The sequence below is a fragment of the Poecilia reticulata genome, chromosome 1 (assembly GCF_904066995.2).
Source record: "Poecilia reticulata chromosome 1, P_reticulata-male-v2, whole genome shotgun sequence".
NCBI lineage: Eukaryota > Metazoa > Chordata > Actinopteri > Cyprinodontiformes > Poeciliidae > Poecilia > Poecilia reticulata.
Genome location: NC_088830.1, coordinates 5,775,700 through 5,801,407, shown reverse-complemented (window position 1 = coordinate 5,801,407; position 25,708 = coordinate 5,775,700). Strand labels below are relative to the sequence as shown.

General features: G+C 38.3%; 2 protein-coding genes across 3 annotated transcripts in view; both read right to left on the bottom strand.

The window, feature by feature from the left end:
* Positions 1-1,245: 1,245 nt before the first annotated feature.
* On the bottom strand, positions 1,246-19,038 carry gaa2 (alpha glucosidase 2). Of its 2 annotated transcripts, none has more exons than XM_081617045.1 (21): positions 18,880-19,038; positions 18,293-18,403; positions 17,157-17,720; positions 16,047-16,192; positions 14,961-15,126; positions 14,676-14,772; positions 13,295-13,414; positions 13,002-13,120; positions 11,882-12,013; positions 11,697-11,807; positions 10,974-11,087; positions 9,760-9,844; positions 9,568-9,685; positions 9,348-9,481; positions 8,149-8,330; positions 7,452-7,600; positions 7,225-7,366; positions 7,041-7,139; positions 5,791-5,955; positions 5,514-5,660; positions 1,246-5,217 (listed from the first exon to the last, which is right to left on the bottom strand). In XM_081617045.1, the coding sequence occupies exons 2-21, from the start codon at positions 18,386-18,388 to the stop codon at positions 5,155-5,157; spliced, it is 2,949 nt and encodes a 982-aa protein (XP_081473171.1). In that variant the 5' UTR covers positions 18,389-18,403; positions 18,880-19,038; the 3' UTR covers positions 1,246-5,154. The 2 variants fall into 2 exon arrangements, with proteins under 2 accessions (XP_081473171.1, XP_008434919.1); XM_008436697.3 differs by having other exon boundaries at positions 8,179-8,330; positions 18,880-19,037.
* Positions 19,039-19,800: 762 nt separating this feature from the next.
* LOC103481360 (uncharacterized) overlaps positions 19,801-25,708 on the bottom strand; it is a 31,264-nt gene continuing 25,356 nt past the window's right edge. The window contains exon 18 of the mRNA XM_081612399.1: positions 19,801-25,026. Within this exon, the coding sequence (XP_081468525.1) occupies positions 24,315-25,026 (712 nt within the window). The 3' untranslated portion in view covers positions 19,801-24,314. The remainder of the gene's footprint in view (positions 25,027-25,708) is intronic.

The window sequence follows — 25,708 nt, the reverse complement described above, 5'->3', positions numbered from 1 at the left end:
ATATTTCATCTGGTCATATGACTGTCCTCCTAGTCACAGTCAGAAGTTCCTGCTAGATGGAAAGAATTACAAGTTAAATGGACGTCACACGGATCATCAAACTCATTTCAAGTCTCTGGCATCTTTGGGACGCTGCCAACCGGAGGGGAGTTTTAAACTAAATTTAGTTTCTCTGAAGACAAGATGTGAATGTTAAGTTTCTGTTTTGTCTCCAGAGTGAAACACAAAGGAAAACAGTTCAGCTGATGGCAGAAATATCATTGAGCTGAGTTTCAAGCCGGATGGAGTAATCCTTCTCAATAAAAGTTTGCTCAGGGACACATTTTACATTTATATATTATTTAAGTTAAATGTTTATATCATTTCCAAGTAACTAAGCAAACTCAAGGCTTTAAGCTCTGCATTCATCCAGCTTTATCATCACATAGAGCAAAAAGTGAACACACTTTTTTACCAACTCAACTTCAACTAAGCATTTAATTACTTTTACATCGTCTGTATATCAGTGGACAATATTCCAAAAGTGATCCAGAAATGGAAAACATTCTAATTTCAGAAGAAAGACTCTATGTGACTATAAGACTGCATGTGTTAAAACGAGACAGAAGACAGACAGAGCTAACAGTTATGCAATATTAAAGACAATAGCTTATCAGATTATTGAGCTACAAATCCTTCACACCTGTCCTACTAAACATTTTCTTATTCACTCATTTTTCCAAACACATATTTTTAAATGGACTTTTCTGATGTGAGAATCTTTGGAGGAAGGTCAACATGCATGTTTGGAGCCGCAGAGCGTAACTAACTATTGCTGTGAATACAACAATGGTTTGTTCTCTTGACTAAAAAAGGCCTCTTTAAGAGGAATTTGTCAAATGGACGCTTAGTGACAGCAAGTGGACAGTGAGCACTCTTTCCTTGTTATTCGGGGAAAGTGGACGAGCGACGCTGTTGGTTGGTTTTGCTAAGATAGAAAACTTCCTACCTATCTGAATAATAAACTAACCTTGACTGCATTTGTTTTATAACTAGCATCAAAATGGAGTGCATGTTAATAAAGGCAATAAATAATAATGGAAGAGCGTTGTTGCAGTGACGTGCTAAAGAACAGGAGCTTCCTAAAGCAACACAGGCGTCAAATTGCAAAGTCATATTTGTTGTATACAGCATTTTTATAATAACTCAAGTCATTTTATTGTGTTGTAAAATGATACTAGCACAGAAAACATAATATATGAAAAGTTCATTTTCAAAGGGTTCTTTTTAATCAGAGATGAGTCTCATCAGAACACGTATTTAATTTATTACATATACCTGTACATCATAAACGTTGGAACCACAAAAAACCTCGTGCTTTTCTACGTTCACAGACACAACAAGCTAAAAGCACAAGTGTGTTGTTGGCGTGAGGAATCCACCCAACAGCTAATGCTAAAAAAAAAGAAAAACTTTCAGAGGGAAAAAAAGAACAAAACAATGAAACTGCTTTTAGCTTTTCTTTTATGACTCCTAAAACTCGCCCACACAACAGCCACATGTCAAAAATGATGCTTCACTTTAAGATCAACTTGAAAAGAACTTCTTTCACACGTTTCATAAATGCACATCGCAGGCCTGGTTGTGAACATCTACATGTCTTGTTCTTCGCTTCTCTTTTCCACATGCCGTCCATGCTTACACTCCCCCACAAATACTTAATCCTCCCAAATCCAGACAGGAAATGTCCTCGTCAGTGGAGCACAATGCTTTCGACAGACCCCCTCTGCTCCTTTTTTCTCTCTCTCTCTCCTCCCCCCTGGCTGAATGATCTATGTGCCCCCTTCAAAACGCCCATCTGGAAACATTTAGCCTGAGAAAAGTCACACGCTGCCAATAACAACATGTCTGCAGCAGGTCTAGTTTATCAGTTGTGGAGTGTACCTTAAAGCCAGCTATCAGAGGAATACGACGCCGCATTAAGGCTATTGCAGAGAGAAAAGAAGGGAGTACACTTCTGCCAAAAACCCCCTAACATTTTTAATTAATCTCAGAAATTTTCAAGAAAAAAAAACTTTAAAAATTTTAAACTTTTCAAACTCAAATTTCCTCTATTTCTACAAAACTTCTGAGATTTGTTTGGTGGAAATTTACAAAATCCCCGCCCCCCCCATCTACAATGGTCATAATACGCCATTTGTGGAGGAGAGGAGAACATGAGATGTCAGCTTTCACTTTTTAAGAAGAGCCGCCCGCGTGCATTCTGTGCTTTTGAGTCAAGACTCATGAAACCTTTCAGAAAATTCTGCATCATGTCCCCCTCTTGTTTTTTTTTTTTTTAACTCTTCCTGGTTTGATGGCATTTATTAGGCCCTGGAGAATTGTTCAGGATTTTAAAAGGAAAATACTGAGATGAATCAGCTCCGTGTGAAGAGGAAAGGACATGCCTAATTATCTGGAAAACAGTATCTTTGCAGCGACAAGCAAAACAATAGACAAAAGGAAAAGGTCATAAAGAGGGAAAGTGGTGGAAGGTTTATCTGAGGACAACCGAGGAAGGAAATAATGAAGAGAAAGCCATTGTATACTTTATACCAGATCTCAGCAGGGAATCAACACTGTTAATGACTGCAAGAGTGACTGTGGTGACATATATAAAAAAGATAAACATTAACTAGAACATCTATGTCCAGATAGATATAAAGCAGCAATTAGATTCTAAAGTAAGAGTTTGGCATTGTTTCAGGGAGTTGTGGATTTAGATTCACAACAGCTCCTCAGAAACATGCAAAAAATGTTGAGGGGAAAAAAAGTCATAGAAAAAAATAAACCAAACAATAATCATTATAAATTGTGCCCTCTTGTGTCAGATTTCAGTACCATGAAAGAACACATTTTTCCCCCCAATCAAAACCATAAATGGAAGGATAAAAATGATACACACTCCATAGATAAATGCATCTCTGGTGTGATAAATCCTACACTTTTTTTTTCTGCCAATCACATAAATGAGTGTTTGGTAGTTGCCAGAAAAACAGCTATTAATGTGTTAAATTTGGTGCAGAAGAATTTCAATATTTTTGCACAATTTTGACCTTAACCCGTCAGACAAATGGGATAAATTAAAGCCATTTTCTGCTAGTGTAAAAAAACCCACAATTTTAAAATTGTGGCGTTTCCATTAAATTAGTAGTGAAATTAAAACCCTGCGTGAATAAGCTTGCTCAGGAGATGTATTCATAATCCAGTCATGGTGTTGGCGCCCATCAGCCAATCAGAGGAGACGTCAGCATCTCATTCAGGCGTTGGAGCAAAAAGCCCCTTATACTTGGGAGCGGCTACGTGTGCGGCGTTTTGGGGGAAATTATAGTTGGCCATTTTACAGAAAAGCTATGGATTCAACAAGTTGGAATAACAAAACTTTTTATGACCTGTGAACAGTTACAGTCTGAAAAACCACCCAAAACAAACCATCATCCTCCTACCACTTCATTTTTGCCAGTAGTAATATTTGGCTGTTGCTCACGTGACTCGTGATGTGAAAAAGTGTTTCCATTGCAGTTTTGCAAAATATTTGAAAAACTCATTATAGCGCAAAAGACTTTCCATTGGATTAAGATTGGAATGTCAAAAGACGTGTGTAAAGGCAAATAATCCAACACATTTACACACAACACCAGAAGCAACAAATCACAAATTTTAAATGCAGATTTTAAAATAAAAATTAAAATAAAATTGTTGCTTGACATTACCTGTGAAGTAAAATAACATGAATTTTCACCTTGAATTGTTCTTTTGACCTGCTGTTCCACACAAATATGTTTTGTTAAAGGAAAAAACATTTTTAGTCCAAACATCTCTTAATCCAAAAAAAAAAACAAACAACCCACTTTGGTTGTAGTTAAATAATGCATTTCTAAAAACAGAAATGCAAGAAAAGAATTAAAACGACAATCCAAGTCGAACCCTTCCATATTTAGAAAGGCCTTGATAGAATAAATTCATAACATTTACTAAAGAAAAAAAAGCAGCCTTTTGAAGCTAAAGTAAGAGTTCCATTTGTTTATCTTTTATGGCTTTTTCTGTTTTAAACCATTTAATTTCTGGTTTCCGAGAAGAGAAAGGAAATGAAAACAAAACAATTTCGTAAAATACTTTTAATTGATGCCGTTGCAAAACTAAAACACGGAAATGTGAGACCAAAACTCAGATGAGCATTAAAGTCACTTAAATGTCAATTAGCGTCGCTGAATTTGAATCTCAAACTGCATCCAGTCAAGAAAAAACATTTTTCAAATCAACTTTCTGCTCGACCGCACTCCGGCTTCTAGCAAGTGGTAAAAACTGATAAAACTTAAGAAAAAAAAAAACACATTCATTATAAGGCACCTCTTTCCTAACTTTAAAATACTGCAGCTGCAACAGTGCAAAAATATAAATCCTCATGCAACTTCATTTGCACTGAAAATCTTAACTATATGGAGATTCATCACATTGTAAGATGATCCTCCAGTTTTTATTGCACATTTCGTTCCCAAAAAGTTCCTCTTAGTTTAGATTAAGCTATAATTTAGAATAGTTTTAATAAAAACAGTGTTCACAAACTAGTTTGTAGATTGGTGTGTAAAACATAAATGCTTTGAGCTAAAACTTGTTTAAATCAAAGCGCACAGTAACTCATGTCAATTTCACCTCCGACTATCACAAAAAAAAAAAAAAAAAAAAACATTTTTGCATCAGCAAATTCCAAACTTTTGGTTTCCGACTTCATACAATTCTGTGAAAAGCATAAATACAGCAAAAAACAGCCTGATTTTTTTTTTTTTTACCCATTTATGACAAGTTTTTAAATCTATTCTGAGAATGTTAGTAAATTATGACACGTGCAATCATTTCTAGGATCCCCGCATTCCGTTTTATAACCCAAAGTTGGGGTCTGACCTGAACATTTGGGACCACATCCAAAAAACAGGCTTGTTATGTTTGAAAAGACTGCCCTCCAGTGGCTGACCCTCAGAGCTGGGTGAGTAGTTTACAAGCATCAAGCAAAAATCAAACCCCATACAATGAAGTGTCAGTTACAGGCATGCTTAGTTTTTTTATTATATACATGTCCAGTGTCTTCGATTTAAATGGATGAATCACAGTACTGTGTTAAACTCCTGGATCTGATCGTTACATCCAGCTGATGGTGAAGTTCTGGGTGAGTCTGAGACCCAGGCTCGCTACTGACAAGACCTGCAGGGGGAGTGAAAACAGAGACAAATATGAAAAATAACTCAACAGGATTTCAAATCAAAAAGAGCATGTATTATTTTAAGAAACTCAGTCTGTGGAGTGCGCTTCATTGTTTTGCGAGCTTAGTTTAAATTGAGCATTTCTACTTGAAATTTATCAAGTGGTTGAGATGGTTTCCAAAGTAAATTGAGAGTCTAATCAGGATCATAAATGAGAATGCTGAAGTAAACGTTGGCCACATATCCCTAAACAGCCGCAGGCATCAACATGACCTTCCCCGTAACCCCAGAGTTCACCTGGTTGTCTCTGTAGATGAAGGGAAACTTGTGGGAATTCACCAGCACCGCGCTCGGCTTCTGCTTCACCCCATAGAACGAGGCCGAGTCGATGCTGAGGAACGAGCCTTCCTGGTCGCTGTGCAGCACGCTGGACGTCATCGTGTTCTAGAAAACGAAATCAGCGACAACTAAGACTCACTGCAGCCGATTCACTTCCTTTAAATCAAACCTGGACAATGTCATGCAAATGAAACTTCTGACAAAGTTAGACCAAAGTGGTGGAAAAACTCTGCACCTGAGAGACGCTGAACACAACGTATGTGTACCGCTCCGTCTCGTAGGTGTCGATGGTTTCACCGTCGTCCCAGAACAGATCGCCGCTGGCCGAACCGTCGTCAGACAGAGCAGAGACCAGGTGCAGCGGCTGACCGCTACTGATCCACAGAGTCACATTGGGCTCCTGAGCAGAAGATTTAAAAAGAAACAGAAATATGATCAGAGGAAGGTTTCTGCAACTTTCTCACATGTTTATAGGGTGAATGGATGAACGGACTGAGCGACAGAGACTAATAGGACAAATGGGAAGATCTTTTAGACCAGTGGTCCCCAAACTATGGCCCGCGGGCCGGATCCGGCCCACCTCCACATTTAGTCCGGCCCCCTCCTGAACAATACTAGAGAGCGTTTAGATTCCCCCCCCTCCCCCAATACACCACATTTCCAGACTATAAGCCGCTACTTTTTTCCTAGGCTTTGAACCATGCGGCTTATATGTAGATTTTTCTTCAACCACCAGGGGGCTCTTTAGTGGGAAGTGAATCATTGAAAGTCAAAATTGGAAATCAAAGTGCCCATAAAAACGGAATTAGGTTTTAATAGGGAATTGAAATTTGAGAATGTCGATCAGTTAAATAGCATTAAGGGGAAAATTAATTTTTTTTAAAATACTGGGATCGTTATGAGAATTTGAGGAATAGATATTAGGATCCAATAGATGGCAGTAGTGCAACTATAATGGATGCAAGCTGCTGTTTAAATCTAGAGAAGAAAGCACCCATTTTCATTTAGCACATGCTAGTAGCAACACGAAGGATCAGCACTTTTACTGTTAGTTACCGTTCGGAAACTACCGTAATTAGTTCAGTTAAATCTAAACTTGGCAACTTTTTCTTTTTCAAACGTAATAAATGTGATATTAATTGACCCGTTATGACTCAAATTTTGAGTGTCCGCCCCCCTCTGCTGCTGCTGCATCGTTGTGGAAAACCTAGACGGCTTATAGTCTGGAAAATATGGTATTTATTTCATAAATAGTGTTATTTCCTTGATTTTTTTCTGTGAAGAACCCAGAGAAGGTTATTTGATTGTGCTTTCTGGAAAACAATACATTTAGGCACTCCTGCAATCGTCACACTTTCTGTTACAAACTGACTCCGGCCCCCCACCAGAGAAGGGAAAAGTTATGTGGCCCTCACAGGAAAAAGTTTGGGGACCCCTGCCCTAAACGGTGAGGAAAACACAGTAAGTCCAACTAAAGAGCCTCACCTGTGTTGGAATAATGGAGCCCTGACGCAGATGCAGGTTGATTTTATCCATTGGTGCGCTGAGGCGAAGTTCTTCCCCTTTGCTGCTCACAGAGTCGCCCTGGAAGTAAAACGGGATGAGCAGAGGAGAGTTATTACCCTTTATGTAATCACCGTTTACTAATGTTTATGATAAGCAGACTTACAGTGTAGAAGTCATACCACAAGCCTTCTGGGAAGTACCCGACCACGTAGTCCACTCCAGGCTCCAACACTGGAGTCACCAACAAGCTCCTCCCCCAGAGAAACTGACTGTCGATGCCGTAAGTTTTTACGTCTTTGGGAAACCTGGTGGTTGCACAGGGCCACGGGTCAATCAGAGTTCAGTACACGGGTAAGGTAAATATTAAAAAAAGCGAAAAGTTGTTCTCACTCAAACATGAGCGGCCGAGCTACAGTGTGCCCTTTAACGTGAGCGTGATGAAAGAGGGTGTAGAGGAACGGAAAGAAGGAGTAACGCAGCAGCAGAGCCTGTTTCATGGCCGTACGGGCCGACGGGCTGAAAGCGGTCGGATCCTGAGGCTGAAAAAACAACAAAACGTTATTCATATATTTGTCACTTTTACAAAAATATATACATAAATGAGAAAAGGATGGAAACAAAGAAAATGGAAAAAAATAAAATTCAAGAGAAGAAAAATGAGGAAAAAGAAAAAAATAGAAGTAGAAACAGGAAAAGAAAGAAGCAAGAAGAAAAACAAAGAAGCAGACAATGTTTTTTTCTACAGTTTCTCGTATTGTGTTATGTTTTATTAGATGGATGAGTAAACACACCCAGCAGATGCAAACTGGACACCCAGGAAGATTAAACTGTTGCAATGCCATCAACCAGAAGTAACTCGACTTCTCTATTCTACAGACTCAGATTTGAAGGCCATCTGTCATTTTAACCAACCACACGCTTTTTTTTTTCCTATCTGAAATGAAAACTTTGCTTTCGTTGCATAACAATAAATATAGCCTGTTAAACCAATTTATTGTTAAATTTAATCGCTGAAATATTATCTGGAGCATTGAGTGTTTTGCTAAAATTCTGTTTAGATATCCATCATTATACACCTGATTTTTACCAAAGCAAAGCCAGCTTCATTCATCCTTACGGTCATGTCAAGAGAGTTGTGGTTTCGTGCGAAGGGATAAAAAGCTCCCAGCTGAGTCCAGCGGACACACAGCTCCTCCTGTGGCTCCTCGCTGAAGCCGCAGATGTCTGCTCCCACCAACGGGATGCCCAGAAGGTTAAACGTCAACATACCTGGTGTAAATGAAGAGAGAAATAAAAATAAGTACAAAAGGAACAACGAAGAAATCTCAACTTAAAACCCACCTGTTTAGAGTTGCTTATGGCTAAATTAGGTTTAGAGTGCAGGTTGATGATGTCTTTGTCTTTACTTTTCATCTAGTTATTAACTTTTTTATTTCTCTTTCATACCGTCTATGTAAAGCCCCCCCAGAAAACGTCCCAGTTAAACGAATCTATATCTAGGGGTGTGAGAATCCTTGTTAAATGACATCTTAACTAAAACTCTGGGGTGTGAGACGTTTAACTGAAGTCCTACAAGGGGTGCGGGTTTTAATGTTTTTATCTTTTTTTTTTCTGTTTAAAAGAAAAAATAATTCTTTGTCTTTCTAACCGTTTATTCACAGTCACATGCCGATTTTATTGTAATTATGTAAAGCACTTTGAAATGCCTTTCTGCTGAAATGTGCCATAGAAAAAATTTTATTGATAGAAAAAGGAGTGTGGAATTTAGTGCCATCTGGTGGTGAAATTGCATTTTCAAAACATGCTGCGTGTCAGGGCTGTGGTAGATTAAAAAAAAAGTAAATTTCTGCAAAAAAAAAAAAAAAAAAAAAAAAAAAACTCAAATTTTTAGAATAATCTCAGAAATTTGAGTTCCAAAGCTCAGAAATTTCCACCATCTTTCTAATAAATTTCTGATCATCTTTCAAGCAAATCTTTGACTTTTCAAGCTCAGAAACAATCCAAGCTTTTTCTAGAACATTTCTGAGATTTATCTCAAACTTTCTGAAATTTTTGGTGGGAACTTACTCCTTTTTAAAAATTTTTATATCTATAATTCCCCTAATATGTCGTCATTCACATGACCCAATGGTGCAAGTTTCAAATTTTGAAGGAAAAATGAACTTCCGTTTTAATTATTCACCAGAAATATGCAGTAATATGGCTGACAGTGAAGGTGAGGAAGACGTTTGTCATTTACAGCAACACATCATGATACTCTTGTAAATGTAAGGAAATGCGACTAACCAGCGATGGAGGTGTAAAGGTCCTTCCAGTGGCTCCTGTTGTCTCCTAGCCAGTGACCTGAATATGAGCCATGACTGGGGAACGTGGAGCGAGAGATCACAAACGGTCTCTTTGCCAAAATCCTCTTCAGAGCACTGAACAAGATGCAAAAAGAAAACAAGAGATCAAGAGATGAAAAGTGTATGTTGTAACTTCCCTGCTCCGAATGTTAAGTCCAGACCTTGCAGTGGCTTTAGCTTCCATGAGTCCATAGAGACTGTGCAGGTTATAATGTGTTGACAGTTTCTGCTGTGCAGAGGCGCATACAGTTTTAGATCTGAGCAAACCTCCCAGCACACCTGAAACAAAACAGATTGTACAACGGTGTATGGACGGCTCGTATGCTGGAGGACGTTTGTTTGTCGTCTTCTACCTGGTGTGTAAGGAGGATTTTCCAGACTGTTTGACGGACAGCCAACAGTAGATCCGTCCAGGAAGTTTGATGGCTCGTTCATGTCCTAAAGCAAAACAAGAACAATGTTTAGTCACAATAGAACCTCAGACTATCATATTTTATTGTGAATCTCTGTAACAGAGTAGGGTTGCAACTAATTATTTTAGTAATCAATTGTTATGACAATCAGATAAAAAAAAACAACTGACAATCTACAAGTTTTTTTTTATTTAACCATTTGAGCTTATTTTTACAGAATATTAGAAATCAGTTTAAAAATGCAAACAGACAAATAAGAAAAAATAAACATTTTAATTCCTAGGGTACGTTCACACTGCAACCTGAAGTGACCCAGTTCCGATTTTTTGCCGGGGTCGTTCTCACCGCCAGTAAATGCAACCTATACGCGTTCTCCAGTGTGAACAGGCAAACGGCCTGAAAGTGTCTCGCATGCGCAGTAGAGGGCGCAATAGCGTCAGCGTTCTGCCAACCGCCATAAAAAGAAGTGCTCAGTGTTTGCGGAAGCAAACATGGAGGCTAACGGTGGAGCTTAGCTTACATATTTGAAGTTGTTGTCCAACCGGAGCAGCATATTAACAATTTAATCCTCATTATAATCCGTCATAGTTGTTTTTCTTCCCGCTTGTGCGTATCAGGACGCAGAATAGTGAGATTTGTTGAGAATCAGTGACATTCAGGTCAGATGAATGAGACCTGAACGTTAGTTCACATTTGAATCGGATACGTGTTGGATATGGGTCACATTTGAAAAAGAATCCGACCTGTGCTGTTCACACTGCCATGAAAAGATCAGATACAGGTCAAATTACATTTTTAAAAAAAACGGAATTGGGTCACTTCAGACTGCAGTGTGAACGCACCCCTAGAATGCAGTAACATAATATTCCTTTAGTGTACGCTTGATTGTTCGAGACCAAGGATGCATCTGCAGCTGAAGTAATATTGCTAACAAGCTTAGCTCTTTCTGATAGACTTATCAGTATAGTGTAGGTCTGATCTGTGGATTACTATTTGGATTAACCAATTATTAGTAGGGTAGAAAAAAATGCTTACAAGGAGCAAATGGCCTTTGCTAAAACATTACAAAATATGAACAAGTTCAAACAGTATAACTACAAACCCATTAATATAATGTTTCAATTTAAAATGACATATTGGTTGGTTTTACTTACAATCCACAATCCATCAAATGGGACCTTCTCATGAAACCTTTGCAGGTTTTCATACCACCATTCATACGTCGCCTCATCTGAGAAGTCTGGAAATGCTGTCAGACCAGGCCACACCTACAAGGAAAGCAGAGAAGAAGAAACATCTGTAGGGATTAAAAATAAAAAAAAAAACAACAAAAATCATGCCAACCAGACCACAACTAAGGAAATAACTGCTCTATGATGAGTAGAGCAGGTCCATCAGGTCACTGATTGTAAACTTGGAATCTGCGGCTCTGAGGAGGGGCTTCATCCTCGAAGGCGGAGCTAGGTCCACCCAGGCGTTTTGCACAGCTGAATGGTTGCCACGGGAGATTAAAGGATTTTTCAAACATGAAAAGAATCAAAACAACACTCCAGGTGTCTTTTTGGTTAGGGAACAACATTATAACATGATGTAAAGCTCAAAAAGTTGACTTTACATAATACTGCCCCTTTAAACAAACACCTCTCATCAAGCCCGGTATTTAAAACTGATGCTGCTGTCCTAATGTAACGCACTGGAAGTCTCACACACCTAAATCTAATCTTGGAGGAACAGCCATCACGGCATTAAACCGCGTGTCTAAACCTCCAGCGACAGCTTCTCATCTTGCAGAAACGGTGTGAGCGTGTGATCCGGTCTTGTGAGAACCACGAGTGGAGACGTGACCAGCTGATGTCGCAATGCGGCTCCTCTCTCACCTTCCCAATTAGAGTCTTCCCTTCAGCGTCCTTGATGAAGACTCCTCGCTTTAGTCCCTCGTCGAAGGGCCAGTAGGAGCCCTCCGGCTGTGTGCTGCTGATTCCTGGGTCCTGCAGGCGGAAAAAGAACCCGGTTAGACACACGCTTCCAATCGGATCCATGGCGAATGAGCTCTTCTACGGACCATTATCATGACGTAGGTCTGGTTGTGAGCGTGGAGGTCCAGCACCAAGTCCGGAAGAGTGTTGAAGTTCATCGGGTCAAAGGTGAAGTCTTTGGCTTGGTCCATGTAGTCGATGTCATTCCACTGGACGTCCTGGAAACAGACAGCCCAAACAAACTCGAGTGGTTATGAATAATATACAACTCTGAAGATTATGTGTCCAATGCACCATAATCAGCTGTTTTGGATCATTATGCTGGTGACCCAACAAAGGTCTTTATTCAAAATGCCCTGGTGATTCAACAGTGAATTTGGCAACAATTGGCAACTGAAGAACACAGAAAAAAAATACTGAGAAGTGTGACTATATATGCACACTTTATATATATATATATATATATACATACATACACACACACACACACACACACACACCATTTCTGATGCAGGTATAAAAAAGGAGAGTTCATGATGAACTCCTACAAATCTCCCACAGCTGTTGGAGAAAAAGTCCCACAGCATTAGAGATCCTCCACCACACTTTGCAGTGAGCATGCCACGAATGAATTAATAAATCATTTTTGGCCTGGACTTTAACATGTTCATTTCAATTAACCGCTCTGACCACTGCAGCTTCATCTATATCCTGAATAATCACAATATTCTTAGTACAATAATACATATGAACTGCAATGTTTCCAATATCTTGAACATAACATCCCTACTGTTTCTATTTGTTTTTACCATATTTTTATTTAGCTCTAATTTCAAGAGCTGCAATTTTAGATTTTGTTGTGCTTTCTTGCACACTGAGAAAGGAATTCAAATTTGTGACATAAATATAACTGAAAATTTTACCTAAAAAAAAAAAAAAAAAACACAATGGACAAATATGCTGAACAGTAGATTTTAAATCTTCCAAAAAAGTTTTAAGTTCCTATAACTGAAATTAAGAGAAACTAGAAATTTTCTATTTTGTGTTTTATAGAAACAGTCTGAGCTTTATGTAAAAAAACAAAACAAAGGACATCTGACAGTACAAAGAAGGCTTGTGTTTGAGAATTACTTTTGGCCTTTGTTGTTGCGTAACAATTTCAACAGCAGCAGCAAAAAGTAATGACTGGTATCAATGAATATTCACCTGCGGTATCCCATAATTCCTCATTCTCCTGACAACTTCCCAGGTGGCATTGCTGGTCTTGTAGCCCCAGCGACAGAGATGGTACCCTAAGGCCCAGTAGATTGGCATGGCTGGCTGTCCTGTGAGAAAATCAGTTGAGGGAAGAGATATCAGAAAACAAACGGATCTCAAAGTGATACATTTCACCATTTCTTTCAGTTTTTGCAAGTCGTCGCCGTTCCATCTTTTTCTTTCAGTGTTCCAGACGACCAGCTACATGTCGTTTCAGTCTTCATCAAAGCACACTCACTGACCTATGACCTCCACGTACTGCTGAACGACTGACCCAGGATCCGGACCGAGGAACACGTAGAAGTCCAGGATTCCTCCGATGGTACGCCAGGTGAGGGCAGGGCCTGGCTGGAGGGCCACATCTGATCAAACAAAAACAAAAAAAAAAGAAAAAAAAAAAGCAGCTTGAAGCTGAAAACAAAGCCTTTGTTTACAAATCTGCAGCAAATATAACAAGCTGCAACTGCACAGTCATAACCTCAAAATGAACTTAAATGTCATTATTTTTAGGCTCTTAATTATACATCTGAATTGTTTTTTGTTCTAATAGGGTGATCAATGGACAACAAATAAGACTGAATTTTAAAAACAAGAACTGGATGCACACGTCCCTCAGATGGAAAAATTTGACCACTCATCTGCTGAACTGGCAGACTTAATTCTATGGCTAGAAATCCTGGCAACTTTAAACATAGTAGAAATTGTACAAGGTGGTTGAATTAATGAAGGAGGACAACTAGTTTTCCATGAATGCTAATGCTAGTTAGCATAGCCACTGATGATTGACGTCAACCGTTTTCTTAGACCGTCAAGTCGTTTCTCTGCCATTAGCACATTTAGTAGCGACTACAAGAGGTTGATTGACAGCGCCGAGACCCTCCCCTGCCTCTGATTGGTTGTGAGCGGTGGAATAAAAAAAAAAAAGTCAACTGTAGCACTGCAAGAAGGCGGAGCAGTTCTATTTTTTCCACAGATTTCACTGTCAAAGAGCCACAATTTTTTTTTTTTTTGAAATAAAATTTGTAAAAGTTACATAATTATTTATGCAACTTTGAAATGGACACAAGCCAATTTAAAGCAGTTCATTTAAATTTCCTCGCATGTTGGCTTGTGTCCGTAGATATTTGAGCTTGTGCGCTTAATTTTAATCATAAATTAATTAGAAAACAGTTAAAATCCATTGGTAAAAGTCCAACAAGTATTATTATTAGCCATTCCTAATAAGATTTGTGCATCAACATGTCAACTTGGAACCGGTAGCCATTTTTTTGTAAAGTAATAATTGAAATAATGTGATTATTACTCTGAGCAATGGCTCATATTTAGAAGAGGAATAGACATAAAAAATCTGCCTGAAGAACAATTTGAATCATTTTCAATTTTATGCCTGCTTTGCAGTAATTGGAATGATCCCAAACAAATAAATGATTACATGTCAAATTTAGAGGCGATGCTTTTTAACAACACTGGGAAGTTGAGGTTGAATCACATGAAAAACAAACTTCCGCTTTTCTAGGATTTAATTTTGTCAGCAGGCATCATTCACACTGTTGCAAAACTCTGCTTTTCACTGCTGTGTGTACTGCAAGTAGTACTGTAGATCTAAGTGTGGGTATATCTGACCCATGGCGTTGCTGTTCAGGAGGAAGAAGCCGTGTGCATCCCCATCGTCCTCCATCGCCAGATAAAATGGATGAACACCGTAGAGGTTCGTCTGTTCCTACAAACCAGGGGAAAAAAAAAAAAACAACAACTTCAGCCTCATCATTTAAACAAGAGCCAAACTCATGCAGGCACCATTAGAATAATAAAACAAAGCCCGTAAATCATTATTTGTGCTACCTTGATCAAAGACTAGGCTGCCGTAGTGATGAGAAACACAAACAAAGCAACGATTAGCATGTTTACCATGGGAGGAACATCCCTGGCCCACATGGTGAGTGTGTTCCACTGGATGTTGTGCAGAAAGGTGGAGCGGTGTTCACCCAGGCCATAAATGAACTGACTGGGCAGGGCGGTGGAGAACTGGAGGAACTGATCAGCGTAGAAGAGCGGCGCCACTGTGGTGTTCAGGCTAATGGAGGAAAAAAAAAAAACAACATTCATTACTTGGTGGAGGTTGATTTTATAAAAGCATAGAGATCTTGTAGAAGGGGTTGCAACTAACTATTATTTTAGTAATAGATTAATCAGTTATTCTGATGATCAATCCACTTTTTAAAAATGGCACGTTCTAAAGATTCTTCAATTAATATTTTTTAATATAAAAAAAAAAAAACACGTTTTTGCCTAAAATGCAATGATGTAGCATTCCTTCAAGAAATCTGAAGTAGGTAAAGCTAAAACTAGGCCACTCGTACATATGCGTTTTTATCTTAAATACTAAATATATACTTTTTTATACAGTTTTGCCTTAATTACTGCTCTGAATATGTTGGGGGCGGTTTCAGCAAATTGCCTTTATTTTAGTCTTTATACCCCAGTTACTGATTAATCAGCAACTAAATTAGTTAATCATTAATTCAATTTTCTTTTAATGTTTCAGCCCTACTTGAAACGAAGTCAAGCAGAATATGAACATGAGATGTGATAACACTAACAGGAAGCGGTTTCCCACCAGCAGTGCTTTAATGGTGCATTCATATACATCTAGCATGTTGAAACATATCAAAACTTTAATTAAAAAAAAACAACAAAAAAACACCTAAGTGTTTACGCTGTTTTTATTGTTGAATGTCTGCATAATGTCATTTAAAATATCCTAAAAATTTATTGTTGCAATATCCATGAGGCCAGTGGCTAGACCAACACTCTTAATAGAAGCAAACCAAGAATGCATCCTGGATTTAAATCTTGCAAAAACAAAACCTCTTTTGTTTAGTTCACGTTCTCAGCACAAGATGGAGGGAATTCATGATAACCTAGCAAAACAAAGGTGTTGATAAATAAAAATGAAAGGAAAAAAAAAAAGAAATATTTTAAGGTCAGACTCACAGCACAGTTCCTGTAGACTTCCTCTTCACCACGAGGCCAAAAGGCTGCTTTGAAAACTCTACGACGTATTCGGGGTTTTCTGCTTTCTTGGTGGCAGTGGGGACAGAGAGTGGGACCTCAAAGCGTGAGCTGGAGGGGTCTGTTATCTGCAATTCAGTAAAAAAAAAAAAAAAGTTCACATAAGTTTGTAGAAAAATATTGATTCTTCATTATTGCAGACAGAGCATCTGAATAGCACAGATGGTGGCTGTGGGGACAGAGTTAGTTTGGATTATTTTTTACATTGAGGCTCTGTTACATTAATATTGGTTGTAGTACTTTTACTTAATCCGATTAATCTAATGTAGCCATTTAATGCAACTGAAAAACGTTTACATCACTATGAGCAAATATCAACAGGCTGTTGCTAGCTGTTTAGCTTGCTAGCTCTGTGGCTTGCTAGCTGTTTAGCTTGCTAGCTTCACAAACTTCCTTTTCCAACAAGCTCAGTCAAATGACATCTTTCTACTACAAGCAAGGGAACCATCATCGGTAAAAATAAATAAATTCTGTGGCGCCTCCGTTAGCCATCTTTGTGTTGTGAAGCTCGTGGCATAACATTTTTTGACTTGTCCAAATGAATTCAGGTCAGCTGCTATTAGCCAGAGATCAAATCACGTTACAGCATCATGACGTGCGTATCAAAAGTGACGCTGGGGTATTATCTACTTTAAGCTGATTATCTTATTACACAAGGAACAGACACAGTAGCATCACAGGGCATCGTTCAAACTTTGAACCATCTTTGCAACCTCTTTTAGATAAATGGTGAGTATCAGTCTGCGTGATACCTAAAGTTTGCTCCATCAACTGCAGTTCAGAACAAAGTCTACATTGATTTAGAAAGTCAAACAGATATTGTTTTGCAATACAAAAAGAGGCAAACTTAATGACCTCCTCCTTTAACATGTTCTTTATCTCTTCAAGCTATGCCTTCATAAAACCAACGATGTCCCAAAAACTTCTCAGGATCTCCTCCAGAACAAAGATCCCTAGATCTTATACGACATGTTCCACTACCCAGGAATCACCAGAGCAGGTTTGGAAGACTAAAACTGCTCCTGTACTCACCCTGACACGCAGGCGTGTGTCCGTTTCGTGTCTTATCTCCATCTCTAGAGTGAGAATGTCTCCAGGGTAGTAAGTCTTCACATCTTTTACCAGGGTACCTTTGAGTCCCATCGACGCGTTTTTTGATGACACCAAGGAGTATGAGGGGAAGTCAGGAGGATAGAAACACCACGGGATACCGTTTTTCCTAGATCTGCCTCTAGTTGAACCAGAAGCAGGGATGAAGCAGCAGCTCCTGGCCTCACACAGCTCCCGGGTCACAACCACCGCTTTCTCGGGGTAGCAATCGAACCTCCACGCCTCTGGGATAGCACTGCAAGCTTTGGAACGTGCAGCGGCCACAGTGTCATTCATGTCCGCTTGTAACACGGGGCCTAGAGCCTGCCCTGGCGCTGGCGGCGGTGGCCTGTGCGCCTGGACGGATGTGGTGCGCAGCCAGTATATGGTGTGCAGCAACCAGCCCCCGAACAGGACCAGCAGCAGGCTGCCGAGTATCAGCACAACTTTGGTGATTGAGCATGACAGCCTTCTGGGGAGCAGAGAGGTGCTGTCTGGCTGTGGCACCTGAGAAGAGTTCAAGAAAATAAGTTAATCCAGTGGCTTGTTGTTGTGGTTTTTCAGTTTCGTTTTCTCCCTTTCCTCAGGTTTAGAGGCAGACTTCAAGAGTGGTGACTTCTGTTCTCTCCTCTACTTTTGAACCTATTCCTTGCCTTTTTCGCCTTCTTTTTCATCTCTGTCTGTTGCATTTAAAATGAACTCAAAGTTCTAGTTAAGTTTTACATATCTATAGCAAGTGGAGCATCTTGGTAAAAGCTGTAAAGCTTCTCTTGAGACAGTAAATCTGTTGGGGCTCACCTTAACCCTCAGACAACAGTTCTGAATGACAAACTGCCAGACAGGATAAGTTCAAAAATAAAACATTTAAATTACTACACCAAGCTGTCATTTAAAATAATGCTTGTTTGTGCAATAGCCCTGGCAATATCTGCTCCTTAAAAATTCATATTTGCAAACAGAACTCGTCTACGTGTAGATAAACACAACAAAGAAAGAGACCAACTTCTGTTTTCGGAGTTTACACTTAACAGGGAGTCCAAGCAAATAATCACAAAAATGCAAGTAAAAAATGAACTCACGGCCACATCTTCCTGAGCTGGACGATGATGCTCTTCTGATAAAAGTGCACCAGAAAACTGAACGTTTTCTGGATTCAGCCTCTTATAAGACACCATTGCTATAATGTTAGTCTGTCACACAGAGTTGGACAAAAACAAATGCCGTTTAGGATGGTCACATGATCCGACAGCCAACAAAAATGAAGCATTGTCGAAAACCTAATGCTTTAAAACTACTTATTCAAACTTTTATTTACAGCTGGTCCCTTTCTTGTGATTAATAAATTGCATAATTTGTTAAAAGCGAATGTAATATGTGAAGTAAAAAGACAAGTGTAAAATTGCTTTCATGTACTGCGTATACTTTCTCATGTCTAGTAGCTGTTGTTATGGAGGTTAAAAAACAAAGAGAAATGTCGCTACTGATACTAATAGCCAGGAATGTTCAAGCATTACCGCTATAAACGCAGCAAACAGATACCGAAGACTAAAGTGTGCCAATAGGTAGCTTTCGGTGTATTTTAATGTTGGCTAACTTCAGCAGCAGAATCATTTTAGCTAATATTGTAGCTTTAGCTGGAAGTAGCGTCGTATTATTAGGTTCTTACCTGAACTTTGAACTTCTCAGGCACAAAATACAGCAGCCAAAGCAGCTTCTGCTTTAAACAAATGTCAGCATTACAAAGTGTTTCCCTGCACTCACAGACTCGTCCCCTGTCTGCATGTTGCACGTCTGTTTATCTGGAAGCTGCATTCAATATCCCTCGGAATATTTTTAACTTCCGGTTTATGGTTGTTAACTTAAAAAAGAGAATATCATGTTTAGGTCGACATTGTTATTTCCGTTTACATAGTGACGAATAGTTCATAATTTTAAAGGGAATTTTGTCTGTATAAAAATGTTCTATGTAGCTCATGGTGGCATTTTAAGACCGTGGTGCGTTCAGATGCAACTTGTACACTTCATTCAAATACCCACCAAATAATTAAGTATTGTTTAATGCACAGGTGTCACACTCCAGTCCTGGAGGGCCACTGCCCTGCAACTTTTAGATTTGCCGCTTCTGCACCACACCTGAATAGAATAATTAGGTCATTAGCAGGCCTCTACACAAGGAGGAGGTAATTAAGCCATTTCATTCCAGCGTTTTGTACCTGTGGCACATCTAAAAACTGTAGGACAGAAGCACTTGAGGACTGGAGTTTGACACCTCTGGTAATGTATTTGTGTTAAAATATCCTAGAAATAATGATTTACTATTACTATTACTACTATTTGTCAATGAGCAGCTTTTTAATAAGTCAACAAAGTTAAACAAAAACAAAAAATAAGTAGTTTTGAGATTACAAAGAAAACCCAGAATACAAAATAGTAAATGACGTGTTCTCACCCTGCAAACCTGCCTAAAAATGTTACATTTCTCAATGTGTCCAAAATACTAAGTGTTTGTGCAAGTATTTTTAATGTTTTCATCTGATTCTTTCACATTTGACTATAGTACTTTACACAGTCAAACAGGAGCACAATGCAATTTTAAATACTTTTATTGTAAGGCAACACATCTGATACAGCTACATCAGTAAATATATCCACCATCAACACAGCATAAAAATCCTTTCCTCTTTGGATAATGCATCCTTTTGGTGATAGTATTCTGTTAATGGTTGGTTGGCTGTTTTGATAGACGCGAATCAACGTTACAGAGCAAATTTGAAGCATTTCACAAAATTGTTTAACTGTTAGAAAGAGTATGTGACACACAGGACAATCGTTTGCCTTCTTAACACAAACATATCTGGATTCTTGATATCCAGATACGTTATCTGGATATCATTTCGACTCCAGTCTGAACATGGAGAGTGTGCTCTCTCCATGTTTCATAATTTTAAAGACACACGTAATAATGACGCATTTTCTTATACAGATGAAATTAATTAAATAAGAATAAAAGAACACGTTTCATGTCACATACATGTTTGGTCCTTATTGTATTGAAAACATTCAAGCTTATTCTTTTTAAAAACAACATTTAAAAAATGTATTAATTTTTCATTTTAAAAACTAAATGAGCTAATGTCCACTGTAAGACCCAACAAATATACTTATCTGTTCCATGTTCACATTCAAAATTAATGATATGAGAAGCATTGTTTGGACAAAGTGGAATCACCGACTAATCTGAACACAAGAAGACAGTAAATTAGAATCAATGAGACTTTGCAACATGAAACTGCGTTTGCGGTGAGAGCTGATTTTGAGCGTGTTAGTTGTAGAAAATTACAGACGTGTTCAAAATAACATCAGTCCAACATCACAAACTAGACAGCAGTATTCTGCATGGAAAATAATGCAGTTGCAGGCGCAGTAGAGTAGTAGTAGACCAACACAGCAACATGGCATGTATGTTGCTCATTTTGTCTAATTAAAATCATTAATTCAAAGTGAGGCAGCACATGTTGGTAATAGGGTAATCCCTGTGAATCAAACACCAGCCTTGGAATAAAAAGCTGACTGGAGAAGTGAAGGCATATAAAGAAGTGAAAAAGGAAAACTAGAGCCTAAAAGTACGACACAGTACTGATTTTTCATTCACTGTGTAGAAAATAAAGGAGTACATTTCCGCCAAAAAACTCAGAAATTTTCGATATAACAAGGACATTTCTCAAATAGAAAAGCCAAAAGTTTGCTAGAAAAAACACTGAAATTTTGAGTTTAATTAAAAAATTAAAATCAAAAATGTATGAATTTCAAAAGTTTGAACATTTTTGACTTTTCAAACTAGGACATTTCCTACTTTTGTTTTCTTTTTTTCTAGAAAAGTACAGAGTTTTTTGGTAAATATTTACTCCTTTTTTCCAGTGACCCTAATATGCTGTGACATAAAAGACCAGGAAGAAAACGGAGAGATGCCATTTGAATGGATCAAAGAATTGCCAAAATGGCGAAGACTTTGGAAAACTCCAGAGTTCACATATATAAAATTGACAAGACCAAGATGTGAAGAAGTTTATGGCAAGAAGCTGTCACAAAGTCAAATTATTGAAAGAAAAAAAAAGCGAGCAGGTTACAATTTGCCAAAGAACAAACTGACTGACTGTCCTAAAGTGAATTGGTGCCACATTTTGTTGAACAATAACAAGATTCCTCCCTTTGGATCTAAGTCCTCAAACAATTAGTTTTGGTTACCATACATTAAAGCACAGTGACTCAGGTATCATGCTGTGGTCATGTTTCTTATTCTATGTCGTCAGACCTAGTCATCAAATACCAGACGTTACCGATCAGTTTAAAAACACTGGAAGAACCGAAGACGTCATGTTACTTTAGGCAAAGAGGAAAGAGAAAATTCCCTTAAAGCAGAAGTTTCAACAACATCCCAAACGCAGCGGTAAAGCCTCGTCTTAGTCCCAAACTAACCAAATTAAGGTTATGAAAACGCCAGCCCAGATTCTGTAGCTTAATCCAGATGAAAACATGTGGGCTGACTCTAAACGCGCTGCTGCTGAGGCAAAAGGAACTCTGGAATGTGTCCGATCGTGGTCACCTGTTCAGGATGAAGTCATTTCGACTCCAGTCTGAAGCCTTCCTAAGAGACGGCAGTTATACAAATAAATATTAATACGAAACATTCGTCCAGATTTAGAGGAAAACTGAATCTTCAGAAAACTTTTGCGTAGAAGGAAATATGTAAACAGTTAATTTTTTAAAAAACTTACTAATAATCCATTTTCTTTACTTTGTGTATTGAGATATTATTTTCCTAAGGTTTTGACTCTGAATAGCACATGCAGCGTTCTCAATGCATTTCCGTGTGTAAATATGAGCTGTTATGAGCTTTACTCCATTTATTAAACACATATTTTTAAAACTTTGAACACAACTGAGGCAGGTTTGATATAGCAGAGGTTTCTTTAAGAACTCTGTTTTAATCAGCTGTAACAATGCTGATATCAATTTATTATTAGTCTCTTTTTCTCTTGACTTAAACAACAAATAAAAACAGACAACCTAGTTAGAAATTTACTTCAGTCCTACAATGGAGGTGGGATTTGGGGGTTTGAACTGTACTGGTGGCGGTTTGTGGAAGTTGCTGAAGACAGAAGGTGTAAATGCTTCGTTAAAGTTAGTATTTTAGGTTTTAAACCATTATCATCTTACAGCAGCTACGTTCTGAGGCACAAATAATAAAAATTCCAGTCCAGAAGAGTGTGTATCACTGGGAGGTTTTGAGTTTGAAAGAGAAAGCACACTAGGGCGAGAGTGTCTGAAGTTTTTGTCACGAGCCAAAATCATCAAGGCAAAAGTTCTTGCAGGACAAAAAAAAAAAAAGAAAATCATTTTTAAAAACATTTAAATCACCAAAAAAATTATTTAAATAAAGGGGTTGAATTTTTCAGAGGAAAGTTTAAATCAGTGTACATCCAGAACTTAAAAAGGGTTTTTCATGATAAGTAAGGAATCCAATTTGAACATTCTTTTGGATACTAAATTGTCCAAGTCTCAGTAATAAAAACAGAACTGAAGTCACTCTTACTTTAAACAAGCTAGTTGTATTTAGCCAAGTAAAAATTTAGTTGCACAACAGTTGCTTTCAGGGTAAAAGTCACGAGCCAAAATCGTGATGTGGTTTGTTTTACTATGTGATTCCTTTAACCACTGAATTGTACAAACTGAATTTTAAAAAATACATAAACTAAATGTGTTTTGTGTGTTGTTTTTTTTACGTTAGCAGAATAGCTAGAAAGACTTCTGAACATTTGTAATGGAAATGTTGCTGAAATTAAAGAGAAAGCAAAAAGTATAATTATCAAAAGACAAATTCTTTGTGTGGGTGCTAAAGAAGATTCTAATTTGTCTAATAATTTTGCACTAATTAAACATAAAAAGCCTCCATTTGCATCAACCACCTGAGCTTGGGGCCCCAATCAGTCCAGCTGTGCCGTACTTTGGACACCTCTGCAAAATTGTGCGTATTTATTAAATATCTGCAATTTCTTTTTAACATGTTTCAGAATAAAATTATTTTTACCATTTCAACTGTTCTAAAAAAAAAATCAGAAAGTACAGCTGCTGTAATCATGAAACCACTTTACATAAAGAGCACAGTGTAGTTACTGTTACAGATTAATGAGTTGAAGTATTAATGGTGAAAAATCCCGGCTTTTACTAAGCAGACGTGTCAAAGTCAAGCTAGCATGAATGAACTAATTTCCTCTCCCTCACTTTTCTTTTTCAATTAATACTTTTTACTAACTTGTGAAATGTGATATCCTTGGACCTTATTATGTCGTTGTCATAGTGTTGACAATTAGTCGCAAAGCACCGCGTCACTTTTTCTTTTATATATCAAGCGTACATTTAAGGTTTAGCTCATCATGTTGACAGTAAAACCAACGATAGTCATCGGTTGCAAGCAGCTTTTTTGTCCCCCAGCAGGGATCTTGTGCATGTACAACGTGACGTTACGTTGCAACATGTCTATATATCGATCATGACTTAAAAGAAATTTGACTTCGCAACTTAACTACTCACAATTGGGCCTCTTTCTCCAGGTATGTCTTTGATGAACGAATATTATAACATGATGTGAAACTCAAAAAAATTGATTTTACACGATAACGAAGTGAAATGGTGCATCTCAGAAAACCAGAGGAAAGTAGTACTGTTTTTTTTTTATTTTTAATTTTCAAATGGCGTTGACTAGAACTTGTTTCAGTATAAATTTCCTTATATACTAAAAAAAGGTTAAAAATAAATAAATAGTGCTGAACCCAGGTACGGAGTAACCCAGCTTCGGGCTTCTTGATGAGCAGGTACTCCTGCTTGGTAGCACAGACCACAGCTGTGTTTCTGTTCATAAGGCTGTTTGTACACTTCAGAGATAAATATTTTAGTTTTTAACACTTTTTATATAGAAGCATCACAGATAGGCAACAATAAATTCAGAGGTAAGCCACTCCTTTCCACTTTCTCAGTTTTACAGACTTTTATCTCGTACTAAACACTACCAATATATATCTGGTTAAATAAATAGAGTTTTTTTCAGTCATTTTTCTCCGTTATGCACATATTAATGGGGGAGTTATTGTCGCTCTCGTAGAAGTCGTCATTCTTCTTGGCGGCCGGAGACGTTCCCTCGGTCTCGAAGTGTTTCCTCCTGTGGAGCCTGAGGCTCTGCGAGCGGCTGAAGCCCCGCCCACAGACGTCGCAACCGTACGGCCTCTCACCGGTGTGCAGCCTCACGTGGTTTTTGAGGCTGGAAGCGCGCGTGAAGCTCTTGTCGCACTCGGGACAGTCGAACTTCTCCCCCAGGTGGATTTTTTCGTGTTCCCTCAGTCGGCCGGACTGGTTGAAGCTGCGGTCGCACACGGAGCAGTGGTACGGCTTCTCACCCGTGTGGGTGAGCCGGTGTCGGTTCATGGCGCCCGAGTGGGCAAAGCTCTTGCCGCAGTCCGGACAGGAATATGGCTTTTCTCCCGTGTGGACTTTAAAGTGACCTTTTAGCTGACCCTTTTGTGTGAACTGTTTTCCGCAGAGGGAGCACTGGTAGGGTTTCTCGCCTGAGTGAATGCGCATGTGGATCTGCAACGCCGACATCTTGTGGCAGTCTCTTCCACAGAGCCCACAGCAGTAGGAACTCTTCGAGTTGCTTCGACTTTGCTTTTCCTCAGGCGACGTTGGAAGACCACGTTTTTCAACGTCTTCGTCAGCATCCGGATTTTCTGTAGACAATTTGGATGGAAAGACTTTAAAACTGAGCGTAGGAGCGCAAACAGGGTTTGCACATTTTACTTGCAGTAAAATTCAAGCATTTTTAAGGTAAGTTTTCATACTCTTCCAGCACCACACTAACAATACAAATGAATTATAAAATGACAGTTTCAATTCACTATTGTATATAATTTATTACAACAATTTATTACTGTATTCCACTGCTCTCAAAAAAAAACAAACAATTTCCCAATTGTGGTGTTTCCATTAAATAAGAAACAATTAAAATCACATGTGAAAAAGTTTGTTCACGTGAGACGTTATTAGAAAACACGCAATGCCATCATCCTCCTATCACTTCTTGTCTTCATGTTTTCCTCCAGTAGTGACATTTCGTTTTTGATCACATGCGATAAGAAAGTGTTTCCATTGCAGTTAGAAAAACTAATTGTTATACGGCTGAAAAACCAATTAATTCTACCGCAAGAACAGTTTATCGAATAACGTGATTTTTTTTTTAAAATTGCCATGTTTTTGATAAGCAAATGTATTTTTCGAAAATCCAAATTGAGTAATTATATGGTCAATGGAAACACAGGCAAAATAAACTGTGTTCATTATAAATTATTGTAATTTAAAATAAGCATTTTAAATTATTAAATATCTCACACACACCTAACTGGTACAAGAACGAAACTTTAATTTAACAGAAAGTCCCCCAATTT